Source organism: Carcharhinus amblyrhynchos, chromosome 5 (genome assembly GCF_965287045.1).
Source record: "Carcharhinus amblyrhynchos chromosome 5, sCarAmb.v2.hapA, whole genome shotgun sequence".
Classification (NCBI taxonomy): Eukaryota; Metazoa; Chordata; class Chondrichthyes; order Carcharhiniformes; family Carcharhinidae; genus Carcharhinus; species Carcharhinus amblyrhynchos.
This window is the reverse complement of record NC_137328.1, coordinates 4,628,671-4,648,644: the sequence shown is the minus strand read 5'-3', so window position 1 is coordinate 4,648,644 and position 19,974 is coordinate 4,628,671. Positions and strand designations below refer to the sequence as shown.

The window sequence follows — 19,974 nt, the reverse complement described above, 5'->3', positions numbered from 1 at the left end:
CTTGTGATAATCAATTTAAAAAATGGAAAAAAATCCAGAATGAATCATAGTTTCAATTTTAAATCATCCTGAACATTAGAAATTAGAAATACAGAGAATGGATTATTTACTTAATTAATTCACATAATGCGAAACTGATCTGTCAGGTTACTTGTCCATCACTTTCTGTCATTACAATTATAACTAAAGACTTTTTAAAAATGTATTTCCTATGTACAGATTGTTTAACAGTTCTGACAATGGAGATAAGTGTTTCTAATGTGATAATGCAATTTAACTGACCTGCAGAACTAAATCAACGATCTGATTCTCATAACTGGAAAGGCCACAGTTTGGAAACTCAGCTGCTGAAATTAAAGTATTCAGATTTTCAAAAACTACAGGGCCAGGAATTAAACAAAGTTGTGACGCTAAAATAATTGCTGTCTACCTCTTTCCCACATTTAATTTGTCATCTTGCACCAATCTCTCTTCATATTTATTGGAAACTGGGTTAAAGTTCAGACACCATACCAGTAAACATTTACAGAGCTAGCTTTGGGCATTGTTACGATCAGGTAATTACGCTGACACACAACGGAATTTTACTGGCACGTCCACCCAAGTTTCGCACAATCCCAGCCAAGCCCAACAGAGAATGCCGTTCTCTGAGCCAAGCCTGCCTCCAGCATTGGGGCTGGCATGTTGGTAAAATTCTGGCCACTGTCCATTTAACAGTCTAGAAGAGGTTGCAACAATTCAATGGCAATGGAATCTTGGGTCTGCACAGTCCTCAATTATCCCTGATAGTTGAACACGGTGTTCAGAAGTCTGACTGATTGTTACAGTCTATCAAGCTAAAGTAAATATTCAGCACCTCATCAAATTCTCAGGGTGTCCTAAATTACTTCACATCTAATGAATTATTTCAGAAATGCGTACAAACAGCAAGTGAGAATAAAGCATAAACTATATCAGAAAGCCTCCACATGCACAACAATGAAAAGCATTTTTAAAAATCCTGCTTAAAATAAAACCTTTCAACAGTGACAACACTTTATAACTAACTAATTGGCTATGAAGCATGGAAGATGATGTCAGCAGTGCTATTAAGTGGCATTTACAATGTTCAGTACAGGCTCCTTCAGGAACACTCAGCTCAAGGCCCCATTACAGGTTTGATATAACATGGGCAAAAGATTGTAGAATGGAAAGGAGTGACTTCCCTTGATATCAAGGTAGTATTTGACTAAATATAAACAATTCCAAAGAGCAGTCATGTTGAACTCTAATTACCTGTTTCTCTCTCCATCAATGCTACCACGTGGCCACGTGTTTCCAGCATTTCTGTTTTTATTTCAGATGTTATTTCAGCTTTTATCACAGCATGTGACCAAATAAGCGCAAACTCTACTAAACTGAAGTCATTGAGGATCAGAAGGAAAACTCTCCTCTAGCACAAAAGATGGTTGTGCTTGTTGAAGATCAATCACTTTGTCCCTGGGCAACTCAGCAGGAGTTCCTCAGGGTGAGTGCCCTAGACCCAACCATCTTCAGCTGCTTCATCAATGACCTTCACTTCATCAAAAGGTCAGAAGTGGAGATATTCGCAGATGACTTTACAATGTTAGCTCCACTGGTAACTCTCCAAATAAAGGAAGCAGACTGTGTTCACACACAGCGACCTGGGCAACATTCAGACTTGGGCAACTAAGTGGCAAATAACATTGATGCTAAAGTAGCGTCAGGCAATGACCATGTCCAACAAGACCTTTTCCACATGGCAATCGACAGCATGGCCATTGCTGAAATCCCACCATCAACATCCTCAGGATTACTATTGACCAGAAACTGAACTCGACCAGACATATGTGCCTACAACAGCAGGTCAAAGGATGAGAAATTCTGCAGCAAGTAATTCATCTCCAAGGCACAAGTCAGGAGTGTGATCAAATACTGTCCATTTGCCTGATGAATGCAGCTCCAATAGCACTCAAGAAGCTCAACACCATCCAGAGCAAAGCAGCCTGTTGGATAGGCATCCCACACACCACCTTACATTCACCTCCTGCAAAACTAGAACACGTTGGCAGCATGATGTATCATCTACAAGATGTACCACAACTCATCAAGGCTCCTACGACAGCAGCTTCCAAACCCTCTACCACCTAAGAGAAGGACAACAGGTAAATTAGCAAGTACATGGGAACACCATCACCTACAAGTTCTCCTCCAAGCCACTCATCATCCTGACTTGGAAATATATTCCCATTTCTCCACTCAGTCAAAACCTAGGGCTCCCTCCTTAGCATACTATGGGTGTACCTGCACCACATGAGCTGCGACAGCTCAAGAAGGCAACTCACCACCAGCTTCTCAAGGGCAATTAGAGATGGGCAATAAATAGTGGTCTAGCCAGCAATGCCCACATCCCATGAACAAATTAAAAATCAATGTCTATTAGATGTCATGAAACCTAGAAATGATAATACCAGTTTATTGTCCTCTTCAGTCTCAACTAAGTTTATCAGGAACTCTGGGCTTTTAAAACTGGCCATAATTACTGCAGAATAACAGAAATTATTACTCTGCATGTTCGTGAAAAAAGACAATACTACTCTGGAAATAATACTAGAAGTGTTAATTTACATGCAATAAACCTTTCACCTTAATGATAAGGGCAAGTCTGCCATCTACTGGTTATAATTAATGTAGTAAAAAGTCTGACAACACCAGGTTTTAGTCCAACCTATTTATTTGATAATATACTCGCAAGCTTTCGGGTTAGCCCCTTCGTCAGGTTATAATTAATGTACCAGAATTGTATCACTGAGTGATATGACAGTGTTACAAAATAAAAAATACTTACAGCACAGAAAGAGGCCATTTGGTCCAATTGCTCTATATTAGTGTCTCCTCTCCACAAAAACCTGCTCCCACCTTACTTTATCCAACGCTATCAACATGTCCATCTGTTTCTTCCTCCCTCATGTGCTTATTGAGCACCCCCTTAAAAATGTATCACTGTTGCTTACGTCAATTATGAGTGAATCCCACACTCTCAGCACTCTGCGTAAAGAAGTTTCTCCTGAATTCTCTAGCAGATTTAGTAGGGACTCTTTCATATTTATGGCACTGACAAGCAAACCTACAAGATGGAACTCAGCAAGGTTCCTCAGGCAGTACTTTCCAAACCAATGACTGTTACCAACTAGGAGGAGAAGAGCAGCAAATACTTGGGAACACCACCACTGGAAGTTCCCCTCGAAGCCACTCACCATCCTGACTTGGAAATATATCACCGTTCCTTCTCGGTCGCTGGGTCAAAATCTTGGAATTCCCTCCCTAAGTGAATGAATGTACCTATTGTGAATGTAACTACATCATATGGACTGCAGTAGTTCAAGAAGGCAGCTCACCACCACTTTCACAAGGGCAATTAGGAGATGGGCAATAAATGCTGGCCTAGATCCACTGCATCCTATAAATGAATAACCAAAAAAAGAAACATCTTCTCCACATCTATCCTATCCAAATTCTTTTATAATTTTGAAGGTTTCTAAAAGATCATCCCTTAAACCTTCTGGTCCAGAGAATATTTCAGCTCATATATTCCAGTTACAAAAGACTGGTTCTCCAGGCCTATCAATGCATCTACAAATGCTCACAATGCTCAAAGCAAACCAAACGTGTATGAACTGTCTCAGAAATTGTTAAGGACTTATAGATGCAAATAAAACAAACATACCTGCCTGGAGATATTTTGACATTTAACACACATCTGAAAGGTGACATTCCCAACATTCAGGTATCAGCCTCGTCCTTGGAGAGGGACTTGAACCCCAATCTGCTGGCTTAGATGCAAAAACACTATCCTTTGAGTCACTGCTAAGATAGCTCATAAGAAGGTCCAAGGGGCTGACCCTACAAAATGAGAAGCATACATATGGCATGTTTCAGAGTTTGCTGAAGACAGTAAACTTGGAAGTGCTTTGACTGAAAGGGAAGCAAAAGCAGATCCAATAAAAACGTTTAGAAGAGAAGTGATCATACTTGAAGGGGATAAATTTGCAGGACTCTGGGGGAAGGGTGGGGAAGAATATTTCAGAAAGCTCTTTCAAAGTGCTGGCATAGGTACAATAGCTTTCTGCACTATATCCATGCATCCCACTTCCATTTAACTTAGCTAGCACCACCACGCCAATCAAGGTCCAGTGATTGTAAGAAACCTCAACTTCCATGGGTGTATTGCTGCATTGATGTTGATAAGGTGTTTGAGACACAGGTTCCCAAAGCTGAAAACCTATCAGATTTATTCAGGCTAGTTGAAAGAAGATTTGCTGATTGCCATTCCAAATGACAGAAAAGTCCAGGCACTGGAATAAAATCAGCCTAAGAAAGGACTTCAGCTTCACACAGTGGCTGCTTCACTGACAGCTCTGAGAAGCTTTGTGCATAAGCATGACATCGCTGTGCTGAAAAATTGGTCACTCATTATTCCATGAGCCCAGTGTAAGATTTCATGCAATTGTTGATCAATATAGTCCGATAAAATGCCAGAATTAAACTACAAGTGTGGATCTTTCCCTGCAAGGTTTCACGCCCCATGCTGAAATTTATCACACAAACAATCTTAGTCAATTCTCCAACAGGATGCTTCTCAGTAAACCTACAGTTTATTTATTAGTGACAAGTAGGCTTACATTAACAGTGCAATGAAATTACTGTGAAAATCCCCTAGTTTCCACGCTTTGGCACCTGTTCGGATTCACTGAGGGAGAATTTAGCGTGGCCAATCCACTTAACCAACACAACTTTCGCACAGCGGGAGGAAAACAAAGCACCTGGAGAAAACCCATGCAGACACGGGCAGAACGTGCAGACTCTGCACAGACAGTGACCCAAGCCAGAAATCGAACCCAGGTCCCTGGCACTGTGAGGCAGCAGTGCAAACCACTGTGCCACCATGCTGCCCTGTTCCAACAACTGAAGATGCCAGTGATGGCAACGCTAATCCGTAAACACAAATGACACGGAGCATTCAAGTTTCCCGTGCTGAAGAAGAAGAAAGCAAGTCAGAGTACAAGACCCTACTTGAATTTCAGAAATTGCCCTGAAAATGAGATCATAGAACTTGGCTGTGATGCTCTCCAGAATCAAATAGCCTGCTACTCTCAATTTGACATCTCCTGATCTTTCCCATCAGAGTATAATTGTATTCCCCTCCTGGCAGCTTATTATTCCCTTCCTGGAAGTTTATTATTCCCCACTTAATTACAGTCCTCAAAGGAAGTTTTAAGAACTTGACAATTTGTTTTTTCACAGGTCAAAACACGCAATGAAATTCATGAAAAGTTTTCTCTGAAGTAATTTTCTAAGCATAAATTGGTAGCTACTGTATGCAAAATGCTTAACAGCAAATAAGAGAAATAATCTAAAGTAAAATATCATTCACTAATGCTTCTGCATATTACCGTACCAATACCTAACAAACTACATGTTGAGCTACGAGAATAACAGAAATAACTATCAGATGTAAACAAAGATATATCAACTACCTTAAAATGTTATAATTCTACATAGTCCAAGCATTATTTCTTTTCTCCGTGCCTAGTACAGATATTTGACAAACTCCTACGATGAAATCTGGGATCTGAACAGGAGTACTATTATATCTTATGGGTTAACAGATCGATGCTACAACAGTGAACACTGCAAGATGTCATTAAGGCACAATGAGAAAGTGATTTATCAAAAAGGCACCTTAATTCAGTAATGAATTGACCCAGGTTTTACGGTAAGTAGTCAAGAGACGGCACCCATCGCTTATCTTAAAATAATCTGTCCAGAAAAACTTAGCGGGTCCTATGGTACAATTCCCCCCAACAACATCATAGGTAGTCTCACAACACCAGATTAAGGTCCAACAGGTTTATTTGGTAGCACAAGCTTTCGAGACGCTGCTCCTTCATCAAGGGCAGCATTCCAAAAGTTCATGCTACCAAATAAGCCTGTTGGACTTTAACCTGGTGTCGTGAGACTACTTACTATGCCTATCCCAGTCCAACACTAGCATCTCCACATCATGGCTATCACAACATCAGTTTCAATCTGGTGCCATTTTTAGGAGTTCTGTCATAAACTGTGGGGTTATCAAACAGGCTGGTCAGCCAATCAGAATGAAGAATTCTCAGACAGCAAACCAGTTATTTTACAGGAAGCAGAATAAGGATCGGCACACATGCACATGGGATTAAGGCAGAAGCTGAAGTATCAGAATCAAACACCGAAGAGTAAAACAAACATTCACTTTTACCATTTTAAAAATCTATGGAATTTTTATCCTGGAGTGAAGGGAATGACATATCAGACTTCAGGGTCAATGAGGTTCTTTAACAATACTTATGACTTCACATGCTGTTAAAAAAAAAATCAGTTACACCTCATTGAACAAGGCTTAGCCTGTCAATTATTTTTACAATGAAAATGTGTAAAAGATTGAAGCTCACGTAAAGACTGCAATAATGCTTCCTGTGATATCACTGGCACTAGCATTTGGATTTCCACATTTGACTGCAGGTGTAGACACCAGAAGTTGCTGCCAGTTTTATAAGTAAAGACAACAAATGCTGATGGCTTTGCCATTATTACAATTGCAAATGCTGGACCATTATATCCTGGAAAGTAAACAATCCCCAATGTGATCAAAGCACATTGGGTCATCCAGACTCAAAACGTTAACTCTCCTCTATCTCCACAGATGCTGAGATATTTCAGCATTTTGTGTTTGTGCATCCCCAGTGTGCACAGTTATTGCAAGCAGGCACAAGTGGGAGATTTTATTTGGAAAGGGGGAAGATGGAATAAAGTCAGTTTTGTGCAATTTCCAATGAGGTCATGCATTTATATAGTACCTCCAACATAAAAATAATCCCAAGGACATAATCAGACAAATCCGGGTGCCGAGCCGAGGAACGTTGCATTGGGAACAATGAACAAAAAGCTCGGTCAAACCAAGCTTGGTTCACTCTAGAGCAAGGTTTAATAAAAAAAAACAGCAAATACATGCAACGAGGTTGCCTCTTGTACTGACACCATTAATGCAAATTCAAATACAAATATGGTAGCTATCTTCCAGAGAACTCTAGATACAGTACGAGTAATTTGAGACAAGGGTTATGCAAAGTGCAACATGCATGATAAAAGACAAAAAGCAAACTAAGTTCCTATTTATACCACATGGTGCAGATGCACCAAAACGATGCCATATCTGTAAAATAAACAATTTGCAACAAAAATACACTGAAGTGTAAATGATTATAATGGAAAGACAAAGAATGTAGTAAATGGGCAGACCTATCAGTACCTGAAAGACAGGGTAATATTTGAAAAATTCTTCCACATAGCTGACCCAAGGAAGATGCTTGACTTCAAACATTCTCCAGTTCTGCTTTTCTCTTCACAATGCTGTTAAACCTGCTGTACGTTTCCTTCACATTGCAGTAATCACTGCTCTGTACAGTCAGACAGAAGAAAGCTCAGAACATAAGAACTAGGAGCTGGAGTAGGCCAACTGGCCCCTTGAGCCTGCTCTGCCATTCAATAAGATCATGGCTGATCTTTTTGTGGACTCAGCTCCACTTACCTGCCCGCTCATCATAACCCTTAATTCCTTTACTGTTCAAAAATTTATCTATCCTTGCCTTAAAAACATTCAATGAGGTAGCCTCAACTGCTTCACTGTGCAGAAAATTCCACAGATTCACAATCCTTTGTGCGAAGAAGTTCCTCCTCAACTCAGTGCTAAATCTGCTTCCCCTTTGATCTTGTCCTCACCAACTTGCCTGCCACAGATGTATGCGTCCATGACAGTATTGCTACGAGTGACCGCCAAAGTCGGAGACAAAGTCTTGTTTTCCTTGAGGATTCCCCACCCCCTCCATTGTGTTGTGCGGCATTACCACCTTGCTAAATGAGATGGACTTCGAACAGATTTAACAACTCAAGACTGGGCATCCACGAGGTATTGCAGACCATCAGCAGCAGCAGAATTGTATTCAGCCATTTGTGATCTCATTCGTAATCTCATGGCCCGACGCATCTCCAACTACCATTACCACCAATCTAGGGGATCAATCCTGGTTCAACGAAGAGTGCAGGAGGGCATGCCAGGAGCCTAAAGCAAATGAGATGTCAACCTGATGAAGATACAACACAGGACTATTCATGTGCCAAACGGCATAAGCAATAATTAACAAAGCTACAGGGAGATGTGATCGGACTCTGCAGTCCTGCCATATCCAACCATGAAGACAATTAAACAACTCACTGGAGGGGAAGGCTCCACAATTATCTCCATCCTTGATGATGGAGGAACCCAGCACATCAGCGCAAAAAATAAGCCTGAAGTATTCGCAACAACCTTCAGCCAGAAGTGCCGAGTGGATGATCCATCTCAGCTTTCTCCAGAGCTCCCCAGCATCACAGATGTCAATCTTCAGCCAATTCAACTCACTCCACATGATATCAAGAAATGACAGCATGGTGACGCAGTGGTTTACACTGCTGCCTCACAGTGCCAGTGACTCGAGTTCAATTCCTGTCTTGTGTCACTGTCTGTGCAGTCTGCACATTTTCCCCGTGACTATGTAGGTTTCCTCCAGGTGCTACGATTTCCTCTCACAGTCCAAAGATGTGGTGAGATAGACTAGCCAAGCTAAACTGCCCCTTAGTGTCAGGGGGACTAGCTAGGATAAATGCATGGGGTTAGGGGGATAGGGCCTGGGTGGGATTGTGGTCAGTGCAGACATGACCGGCCGAATCCACTGTAGAATTCTATGAACCAGCTGAAGGCACTGCATATTGCAAAGGCCCTGACAATATTCCGACAATAGCCCTGAAGACTTGCGCTCCAGAACTTGTCATGCCCCCAGCGAGGCTGCTCCAGTACAACTACAACAGTGGCATCTACCTGGTAATGTGGAAAATTGCCTAAGTATGTCTTGTACACAAGAAGCAGGACAAATCCAACCCAGCCAATTACCACCCACCCCAGTCTATCTTGACTATCAGGCATGATGCAAGTGGCATTTAGTCAGCAATAGCTGCTCAGTGACGCTCAGTTTGGGTTCTGCCAGAGTCACTCAGCTCCTGGCCTCATTCCAACTTTGGTTCAAACATGTCCAAAAGAGCGGAATGCCAGCGGTCATGTCATGGTGACTGCCCTTGACACCAAGGCAGCAACTGACGAAAAAGTCAGGAGCGTGACGGAATATTCCCCAATTGCCCGAATGTGTGTGGCTCCAAAACAACAACATTCATGAAGTTTGACAACATCAGGACAAAGCAGCCTTCTTTATTGCTACCTCTTCTACAAACATTCAATCCTTCCACCACCAACGGACAGTGACAGCAGTGTGTATCATCTACACAATGCACTTCAGTTACTCAACAAAGCAATTTAGGCAGCATCTTCCAAACCCACGGCCATTACCATCCAGAAAGACAAGGACAACAGATACCTGGAAACACCACTATCTAATGGTTCCACTCCAAAGCACTCGACATTCTGACTTGAAAATATATCACTATCCCATCAAGTCACTGGGGCACAATCCTGGAATTCCTTCCCTAACAGCACAGGAGATGTACCTACAGCTTAGGGACTGCAGTTGTCCTATAAGGTAGGTCATCAACATTTTCTCAAGGGCAACAAATCTGGCCTAGTCAGCGACCCCCCTCCCCCCCCCACATCCCATAAAATGAATTAAAGAAAGGAGGAAGAATTCAACATTAGATTGTAGGAGCATTTGCTCTGCAACATTCTGATCACCTGCAGCAATTCCTCCCCAGCCCACAGCACTTTCCCACACAACACCTACTCTTTTACCACCTCACCACCCTACAGGCTCTAAACACTTGTAGGTGAAACAGTGATTTAATTGTATTTCAATTTAGTATCATAGAATGGTTACAACACAGGCCTTTTCAGCCTGCTTGCCCATGCTGGCTCTCTACAATAACAACGCAACTAGTGCCACTCGCCTGCCTTTTCCTCATAACAGAATACAGTATATTGTATTCACTGGTCAAGCCTGGGTAGATTAAAGGTAGATTGGCAGTCACCCTGTTCAGGCTACAACTGTGACCCCAAACTTCCAGCTGTCATTCATTTTTATTACCTACCTAACCTCCAAAACAACCTCCTCCTGTGTTTTACAAAAAGTATCTCACCTTTCAATCAAATACTTTACAGCCTTTTGGATTCAACATCCAAATTCAACAATTTCAGCCCACAATCACTGCTCCTATTTACTCTGACAGCAACTGCAGTCAATGGTTCTGCTTTTGTTATGTATACCTCCTTCAGATCTATCTTTCATTTCTTTACTTATTTCATTACCATCTCGTTTTGCCTCATACCGTCATCCAGTTTGTCTTTTAAATTCATCAATCTTCCACTTTACCGTCCCTGTTGTTCTTTACTCCCCTCCCTTTGAATTTGCTTAAAACCTGTTACATCTCCAACTTTTCCAATTATGAAATGATGAGTAAAAATGTCAACCGTTTTTCTCTCTCCACAGATCAGCTGAGTATTTCCAGCATTTACTCCTGCATTTATTTCAGATTTCCAGCGTCCACAATATTTGAATTTGTTTTAGAACAAAGGATGCTGTCTCTGTACATTGAGTTTGCGGGGAGCTTTGATATGTCTAATGAGAGCTGAAACCTGTGCCTGTCATTGTCTAGATTTTCTACGGTTTGGGTGGGATGGGCTGAGGAATCAGTAAATACAGTCCTTCTGGGATTAAGGCAACTCCAAACTAAACCATCTGGCAATGCTTGTGGCTGATTAACCTGATAGCAGAGACATAAGGTTCTGATCACCTTTGCAGCCTGGCTCAACTAATGAGTCCGGGATGTGGGTGAACCCATCTGCAAGCTTCCATTAAAATGTTGTTTTAAAAAAGTTGCTAATGGTGACATGCAACAAGAATGTGTGTATGATGGGGTCCCTTTCAGAAACAAGCTCTCTCACACACACAAATAATTTAAAGTGAAGGTGGATAAACACACAAGGGAGGGAAGAACAGGAGGATTTGTGACAAAAACAGAAAATGCTGGAAAATCTCAGCAGGTCAGGCTCAAAACATTGGCTCTTTTGTCTCTGCACAGGTGCTGCCAGATCTGCTGAGATTTTTCAGCACTTTCTGTTTCAGATTCCAACATCCACAATATTTTGCTTTTATGATAAGATTTGTGAACAGGGCAGGAAGAGAAAGTGGGATGGGGATTTGTGTCGTGCATAAACACCAGCGTGGTGCAGATGGGCTGAATGACCCGTTTCTGTGCTGCAGATTGCATGCAAACCCCCTCAAAACCCAGCTTGCAGGTGGTCAGGAAGGCTAATGGGATGCTGGCCTTCATAGTGAGGGGGATTGAATCTAAAAGTAGGGAGGTCTTGCTGCGGCTGTATAGGGCATTGGTGAGGCCGCAGCTGGAGTACTGTGTACAGTTTTGGGCGCCGTACTTACGCAAGGATATTTTGGCCTTGGAGGGAGTGCAGAGGAGGTTTACTAGGCTGATGCCGGAGTTGAGGGGGTTGAGCTATGAGGAGAGGCTGAATAAACTAGGCTTGTACTCGTTAGAGTTTAGAAGAATGAGGGGAGATCTCATTGAGACGTATAAGATGATGAATGGGATGGATAGGATAGAGGTGGAAAGACTCTTCCCGCTCAGAAAGGATAATAGGACTAGGGGGCGCAGCCTCAAGATAGAGGGGGGGCGGTTTAGAACGGAGTTGAGGAGGAACTTCTTCACTCAAAGGGTGGTGAATCTCTGGAGTTCTCTGCCCGTTGAAGTGGTGGAGGCTACCTCGCTAAATATTTTTAAGATGCGGGTTGATGGGTTTTTGATAAGAGAGGGGATTAAGGGTTATGGGGAGAGGGCGGGAATGTGGAACTGAGCCACGACAGATCAGCCATGATCTTTATTGAATGGCGGGGCAGGCTCGAAGGGCTGGATGGCCTACTCCTGCTCCTATTTCTTATGTTCTTAAAATCTAAACTGACCAAAGCTGTAAGAAACTACAGTAGGTTATGAATGTAGCCCAATCCATCACACAAACCAGCCTCCCATCCATTGACTCTATCTACACTTCCCTTGGCAAAACAGCCAGTATAATTAAGGACCCCACGCACCCTGGACATTCTCTCTTCCACCTACTTCCATCAGGAAAAAGATGCAAAAGTCCGAAGTCACATATTGACTGACTCAGGAACAGCTTCTTCCCTGCTGCTAGCAGATTTTTAAATGGATCTACCTCGCATTAAGTTGATCTTTCTCTATACCCTAGCTGTGACTGTAACACTACATTCTGCACTCTCTTTCCTTCTCTATGAACAGTATGCATTGTCTGTACAAGCAACAATATTTTGCACTGTATAACAATGTACGTGATAATAATAAATCCGATCGTGTTGCTGCTTCACCCTCAGGCCGAGCTCTCGAACTCGGGGAGAGGCGCTACATTCCAGCCCCGGGATCAGATCCGGACCGTTCAGCTCCAGCCTGCTGCCCCCCTCGGTTAACGAGCCGACACTAATGGGAAGCGGGCCCGCGGCCTCGGCCTTTGCCCCGCCGCCGGACTCACAGGAAATTGTCCATCTTGATCCTGACGATCGATCCCTCCACGAAGAAGTTTCCAGCCCTGTCGCCCCCTCCCCCGGACATATCCTGCAGGGCCAGCCGCCCGCTGGCTGCTCTCTTGCTGCTGCTCTCTCGGGGCGCCGACACTTTGCGCTTCAGCGCCGCCGCCATCTTGCCGGTTACCAAGCGGCTTTCCCGCGCGAACGTGGGGATTGCGTCATCACGTCGGCGACGCCACTCCGACCCCTCCGGGGCTGGCCCCGCCCCCAGAGCCGGCCCCTCCCGGCCCCGCCCCCCCTCGCTCCCTGGCTCCGTCCCTCGCTCCCTGGCTCCGCCTCTCACTCCCTGGCGCCGCCCCTCCCTCCCCGGCCCCGACAAATCATCCCTGGCTCCGCCCCTCACTCCCTGATCCCGCCCCTCACCCTCTGGCTCCGCCCCTCGCTCCTATGCTCCGCCTCCAGCCCAGCTGGCAGTCAGTGCAGCCTCTGAGCTGCTGTCTGTACAATTCCCTTTTGAATCTTTCCATTGAATCTGCCTCCCCCACACACAGCACAGTGGTTAGCACTGCTGCTTGGCAACACTGGGATCAGGGTTCGATTCTCCGCCTCAGGTTCCTGTCTGTGTGGAGACTGCACATTCTCCCCGTGTCTGTGTGGGTTTCCTCCGGGTGCTCCAGTTTCCTCCCACAGTTTGAAAGACGTGCTGGTTAGGGCACATTGGCCGTGCTAAATTCTCCCTCAGTGTACCCGAACAGGTACCGGAGTGTGGTGGCTAGGGGATTTTCACAGTAACTTCATTGCAGTGTTAGTGTAAATCTATTTGATTTATTATTGTCACATGCACAACATAGTGAAAAGTATTGTTTCTTGCGCACTATACAGACAAAGCATACCATTCATAGAGAAGGAAAGGAGAAAGTGCAGAATATAGTGTTACAGTCATAGCTAGGGTGTAAAGATCAATTTAATGCAAGGTAAATCCATTCAAAGTCTGATGGCAGCGGGGAAGAAGCTGTTCTTGAGTTGCTTGGTACATAACACCTGTATCTTTTTCCCATTGGAAGAAGGTGGGAGAGAGAATGTCCGGCGTGCGTGGGGTCTTTGATTATGCTGGCTGCTTTTCCCGAGGCAGCGGGAAGTGTAGACAGAATCAATGGATGGGAGGCTGGTTTATGTGATGGATTGTGCTTCATTCATGACAGTTTGTAGTTTATTGCAATCAATACTTGTGACACTAACAAACAAGTAACCTTTCAAACTTTCCTCCGGGTGCCCCAGTTTCCTCCCACAGTCCAAAGATTAGGTTAGGTGGATTGGGCATGGCATATTGCCCCTTAATGTCACAAAGATGTGTAGGTTAGGGAGATTAGAGGGGGTAAATCTGTGGATTACAGGGGATAGGACATGTAGGGGATGCTCTGTCAGAGAGTCGGTGAAGACTCAATGGGCCGAATGGTGTCTGTCCTTCTGCACTGTAGGGATTCTATGGTACACTCTCAGGCAGTGCATTCCATACTGAACCACTCACTGCATGAAAAGGTTTCTCTCAAGTCACCACTGCTTAGTTCGCCTCTTAAGTTAATTCAATGCCCTCTCATTCTTGATCCCTCCACCAGTGTGAGCAGTTTCTCCCCATCTATTCTGTCCTGAACCACTCCCCCCCACCTCGTGATTTAGGATGCCACTTTCAAATCTCCTCTCCCACTTCCCCTTCCCAAAGAAAAGCAGTCAAATCCTGCACCAGCTGAGGTTATTCATGAATGTCCCCTCTTTCCAATCTTGTCCCTTGCCCGAGGCGCGGTGACCCTCAGGTTAAATCACCAACAGTCTGCCCTCCCCCTCAAAGGAGAGAGAAGCCTCTGGTCATCTGGGAATATGATGACATTCATTTCACTGGTCACAAATTGGCTTTTACTCTTTAGGTATTCTCACTCTGAGTTTGACGGAATCTGCTTGCCTTGTTTCCCTTAAATCACAGCTTAATGCTTAAGGTCCATGACTCTAGTTCCATCTCCTTTACTTGCTCCGTAATCTCCCCGCCCCAGATCCCCCACTAAGTCAGGAGAGCCAAGGTGCAAAAGCTATCAAATATTCTGTTCAATTGTCATTTCTGCCTCGTGACGCCGCAGCTAGAACTTCTAGAACACTAGAACTGGTGCTGATGGTTGTTGCACTGACATGTCATATGTTGTTAACGTACACACAGAGACAAGTACCAGATGGGGGGGATTTCCAGCTCCGCGGACATGTTCACTCTATGGGAGAAGTGAGATGTGTGTTAGAGTCAGCTGTGGTGTTTTACAGCTCTGTGGCTAAGCAGTACGCATGGCGTGACCCTGTGTTAATTGTAGCCTCCGGTGCCAATTTGTTTCTAGGGTTCCCTTGGGTCACTTTAGTGAGCTGGTACATCTGCCCATTTGTGTGCCCCCCCCCACTTGCAGATTTAACAACCCGTCACGCATCTGAATAAGAGAGATACATCCCCAAATTTAACTTCTCCTCCATTGGTGGCCATGCCTTCAGGTCCCAAGCTCGAGGACTTCCTCCCTAAACCTCGGCACCTCTCTAGTCTGTGTCTTACTGTAAGAGGTTTTTGAAGCCTATGGACGCAATCTTACCGCACGGTCACTCCACACTCCCGCTGCGGCGAGGTCGGAGAATTTGGTTCCCAGCCAAACTTCCATTCACTGTGACGGGAATGGGAAAATCCCATCGGCATGAAGGGCTGCAACATTCCGACTCATCTCTTAGATTTTGGTCACCTGTCCGAGTATCTCCTTATGTGGCTCCACGTCTAACGTTGTTTGACTGTGCTCCTGTGAAGCACTTTAACCATGCGGTGCTACACAAATGCAAGTTGTCAGTGTATGTGCAGGGGTTCACTTCTGAGGTTCAGACATTCAGAACTTGCGTTGTAAGGTTTCCTCACATCTTTATTTGAACTGGATAAATATAGAACACAATTGGCACTTGACCTCAAGGTGTGTAGCCAAGAAAGGAATTACTAACTCTTTAACACTCTTTAAAAAAACACAACTCAAACAGTGCTCACGAACCCATCCTCTATCATTTTGAAAAGTTGAATATTTACAGTTCTTCGGTACTTAGGAATATTGAATATTTCCATTTACTGAAGCCTACTAACAGAACTGACACATGTATCTGTTTTAATATTCAGCAAAAAGCCATTCAAATCAATTGAATTCTTCCCACTGACAAAGGACAAAAATCATTTACAACTTCTACAAGATCCAAGTCAAGCCCCTCGTTAACGCAGAGTCTTCCCTTGGGTTGTCGCTCCACAGCCTGTTCCCCGATAGGCCCCACTTCAGACATAAAGGCTATACCAATCTGGTTGATTGGGTGATTCTGGGTCATGTGGCAATGACTTTCTCGTATCTGTGAACAAGTGAGGAAAGAAGAAAACACAAGAGAAATGATTGTTTTCCTGTCCTCACGTGGATAATCAGGAAAAAGTAAAGACCCTCTGACACCTGCTCATGTCTACTCAACAAAGGTCTGGCCTCCTTCACTAGTATCTCTTCATGTAGCTTAACGTAACATTTTGTGTTTGTTAACAATCCTGTGAAACACACTTGGGAACTTATCCTACGTCAACAGGCTGCATATAAATGTTGTTTTTAATGTGGTTGCAACCAACAAGTAACCGATTTCTATCGCTGATGTCCTCAAGGCAGACCCACTCCAGTGTCACACAGGGTTTAAGAGAGTGAGATCATTGCCAGATGTAACCTAGATTAGACAGCGATTAATTAGGAGCACGAGGCAGTTACTCGCTTCGCGCGAGACAGGGCGCAGAGGAGATTTACGAGGATATTTCCAGGGATGGAGAATTTTAGCCATGAGGAAAGACTGGGTAGGCTGGGATTGTGTTCATTCTAACTGAGGAGGCTGAGGAGAGATTTAATTCAGGCGTACACCGCTTTGAGTGACCTAGACTTAAAAGAATCTCCTTTAGCAGAGAGGTCAATAGCAGAGAGGAGGCCAATAGCAGAGAGGTCAATAACAGATGGGCATCGGATTTAAAGGGATTGGTAAAAGTAATTGGGAGTTAAGAAATGTTTTCATCCGGAGAGTGGTGAGGATCTGGAATTCAATACCTGAAAAGATGATAGAGGCAATGACCATCTCCAATGAAAGAGAATTTTGGAGAATGTTTAAAGAGAGCTGCAGGGAAATGCCTGGGAACTACAGGCCAGTGAGCCTCACGACTGTGGTGGGTAAGTTGTCAGCAGGTATTTTGAGAGACAGGACGTACAGGCATTTACAGACGCAAGAACTGATTAGGTTACCTCCACTAACCTCATGGTCTTTACATCAGACTTCATACATAACAAGTGTGAGCCCAGTGAAGGTGAGATTAATTATAGCAAAACAAAAAGTGATTAGGACAAGACAAGGTACAAGTTCAACACGGCTAACAGTGTCACAGCAAGCACTCGCACTGTGTCAGTTTAATTCCTGTTATTTATGATTAGGTGTGATGAATTCAGCCAGGCTAATGAGATTGGCTTGCTGGAATATAGAACATAGAACACTACGACACAAACAGGCCCTCCGGCCCACAAGTTGGGCCGATCATATCCATACCTACCAGGCCATCTGTAACTCCCAATCCCATTAAATCCCATGTACTCATCCAGAAGTCTTTTAAATGACCCCAGCGAGTTCGCCTCTGCCACCACTGACGGCAGCCGATTCCACTCACTCACCACCCTCTGAGTGAAAAACTTACCCCTGACATCTCCTCTGGTAATGAACTACATGATGAGTCTGTGCCTTCCGCGCCCGCTGGGCACCACAGGGGCTGGGGTGTATTATCAACCCTGACAATCAACTTTTGATGTTTTAAGTTTCCTTCTGACTTTGTTTTTGGTTCAGGCTGTTCCCCTTTCCTTTTGGGGGGCTGCCCCTTTTATTTTGTCCCTAAGTTAATTTGAGTTTGTTTAGTTGGTTGGTATCAAAAGGCACACAAGATGAGTCTTTCCCCCGTCGTTTAGGGAGCTGCCCTTTTTGAGTTGTCCCTGAAATTTCTGTTTATTTGGTTGGTATCCACAGAGAGATACCTGATGAGTCCTAATAGATGGTTAAACCAGGGAGCCTCTTGTTCCTTATTTAAAGCAGGTCTGTCAGACTCCCAGCCTGCACTCAGCAGCAAGCAACTGGAGAGCTGGCTGTGTATGGTGTAAATAAAGTAACTTGGTGACAGGACTTTTGCCTCCGTGGAGTTATTACAAAGAGCAATGGAGTTTCACTAGTGTGAATTGTTAGTGAAGCAGTGAAGTGATGTGTAAAAACAGCACCTGAAACGTACACGTTGAACAGTGCACCTCAGTGCTGTTCAAAGTGTGTGAAGGTCAGGGTGCTGCAGACACACTGCCTGTCAGGGGTGTCACTGGGTTAGTCACACTCCATTATCGAACGCGCACGTTTAGACAGCACGCTGTGCTGCACGCACGAAGCTATTGCACATTCGGCAGGTCACCGGTATGTTAATATTGCCAATCTGTTTTACAATGCCTTCCAGTTGCTGCTGTTCTGAACCTGCCCCAGCGCCTTACATTTTAGTCATCCAAATCTTTGCCGGCCCCGATTCGAACTCACACCCGGAGCCCTCCAACCATCAGCTCCTGAAGCTCCCAGTCCAACAATGCCTCAAACTCAAAATTCAAATCGCTCTGTTCAAATCCCTCCATAACCTCAGCTCCCCTTTACCTCTGTCATTTCCTCCAGTCTCACAACCTTCCAAAATCTTGGCGCCCATCAGATTCTGGCCTCATGTCTCACTGAAATCTAATCGCCCCGCGCTTGGTGGCTGTCCCTTCAGCTGCCTGAACTGGACCTAAGCTCTGGAATTCTCTTCACTCTCTCCCTTTCTTTAAGATGCTCGTCAAAACCTACGAGCATGACTGGAGTGGCACACTGGCACTGTGGTCAGCACTGCTGCCTCCCAGCGCCAGGGACCCGGGTTCAATTCTAGCCTCAGGTCACTGTCTGTGTGGAGTTTGCACATTCTCCCTGTGTCTGCGTGGGTTTCCTTTGGGTGCTCCGGTTTCCTCCCGCAGTCCAAAGATGTGCCGGTTAGGTGGATTGGCCGTGCTAAACTGTCCCTCAGCGTCAGAAGGATTAGCAGGGTAAATATATGGGGTTACAGGGATAGGGTCTGAGTGGGATCGAGGTCTGTGCAGACTCGATGGGCTGAATGGCCTCCTTCTGTGCTGTAGGGATTCTGATTCTATGATTGGGTGGGAGGCTGGTTTGAGTGATGGTCTGGGCTTCGTTCATATCTCTTTGTAGTTCCTTGCGGACTTGGGCAGAGCAGGAGCCCAGACCGAGCTGTGATACAACCAGGAAGGATGCTTTCCATGGTGCATCTGTAGAAGTTGGTGAGAGTCGTAGCGGACATGCCAAATTTCCTGAGTCGCAAAGAAAATTCCAGCACAGGAACAGGCCCTTCGGCCCTCCAAACCTGCACCGACTGAATCTGACTGAACTAAATCCCCCCACCCTTCCGGGGACCACATCCCTCTATTCCCATCCTATTCATGTACTTGTCAAGATGCCCCTTAAAACTCACTACCATATCCGCTTCCACTACCTCCCCCAGCAGCAGGTTCCAGGCACCCACCACCCTCTGTGTAAAATACTTACCTCGCACATCTCTTTTAAACCTTGCGCCTCGCACCTTAAACCTGTGCCCCCCTAGTAATTAACTCTTCCACCCTGGGGATAAAGCTTCTGACTATCCACAGCGACAGAGATTCTTTCCCGCTGTGTAACCCTGACCAAGAATCAGGGATAAGTGACTGAAAAACGTGCAGATAAGTAAAGGCAGCAGCAGCAGCAACACTGCACCACAGAGAAACTGTTTAGCAACAGATATCATAAGGGTCAGAGATATGGGCAACCCAATGTCACAGTCCCAATTGGTGGAGCTTCAGCATCCTCTGCTGGTGAAAGTGAGAAACTGCAGGCCAACGCAGTTCAATCGCTTCAATTTTGTTTGGCGGAATTAAGGCAGAGGGTCTAGAGTTTCCTGGATCGCATTTCAAGCAAGAAGCGAGGAAGGTGCAAAAAAGGAGTTACTAGAATGATAACAGAGTTATATCCATCAGGAAAGGCTGAACAAATTGGGGAAAAGAGAACACTGGGGTCACCTGATTAGAGGTCTTTAAGATTATGATGGGATTCGAAAGTGCGAGCACTGAGAACATGTTTCCACTTGCAGTTAGAACCATAGAATCCCTGCATACAGAAGGAGGCCACTCAGCCCATCGAATCTGTACTAACCATAATCCCACCCATCCCTATTCCCATAACCGCGCAC

The 19,974-nt window shown here is 44.7% G+C and overlaps 2 protein-coding genes across 4 annotated transcripts in view; both read right to left on the bottom strand.

The window, feature by feature from the left end:
- smc5 (structural maintenance of chromosomes 5) overlaps positions 1-12,798 on the bottom strand; it is a 52,177-nt gene extending 39,379 nt beyond the window's left edge. The window contains exon 1 of one of the 3 annotated variants that reach the window (XM_080188373.1): positions 12,632-12,798. In XM_080188373.1, the coding sequence (XP_080044499.1) occupies positions 12,632-12,798 (167 nt within the window). Of the gene's footprint in view, positions 1-3,727; positions 3,794-12,470; positions 12,542-12,631 lie in introns of those variants that run through there. The other 2 variants (XM_080188376.1, XM_080188375.1) reach the window with 2 other exon arrangements.
- A 2,993-nt stretch (positions 12,799-15,791) lies between these two features.
- The window catches only part of mamdc2a (MAM domain containing 2a), a 91,598-nt gene continuing 87,415 nt past the window's right edge, over positions 15,792-19,974 (bottom strand). Inside the window, exon 14 of the mRNA XM_080189597.1 lies at positions 15,792-16,025. Coding sequence (XP_080045723.1) covers positions 15,955-16,025 — 71 coding nt within the window. The 3' untranslated portion in view covers positions 15,792-15,954. The remainder of the gene's footprint in view (positions 16,026-19,974) is intronic.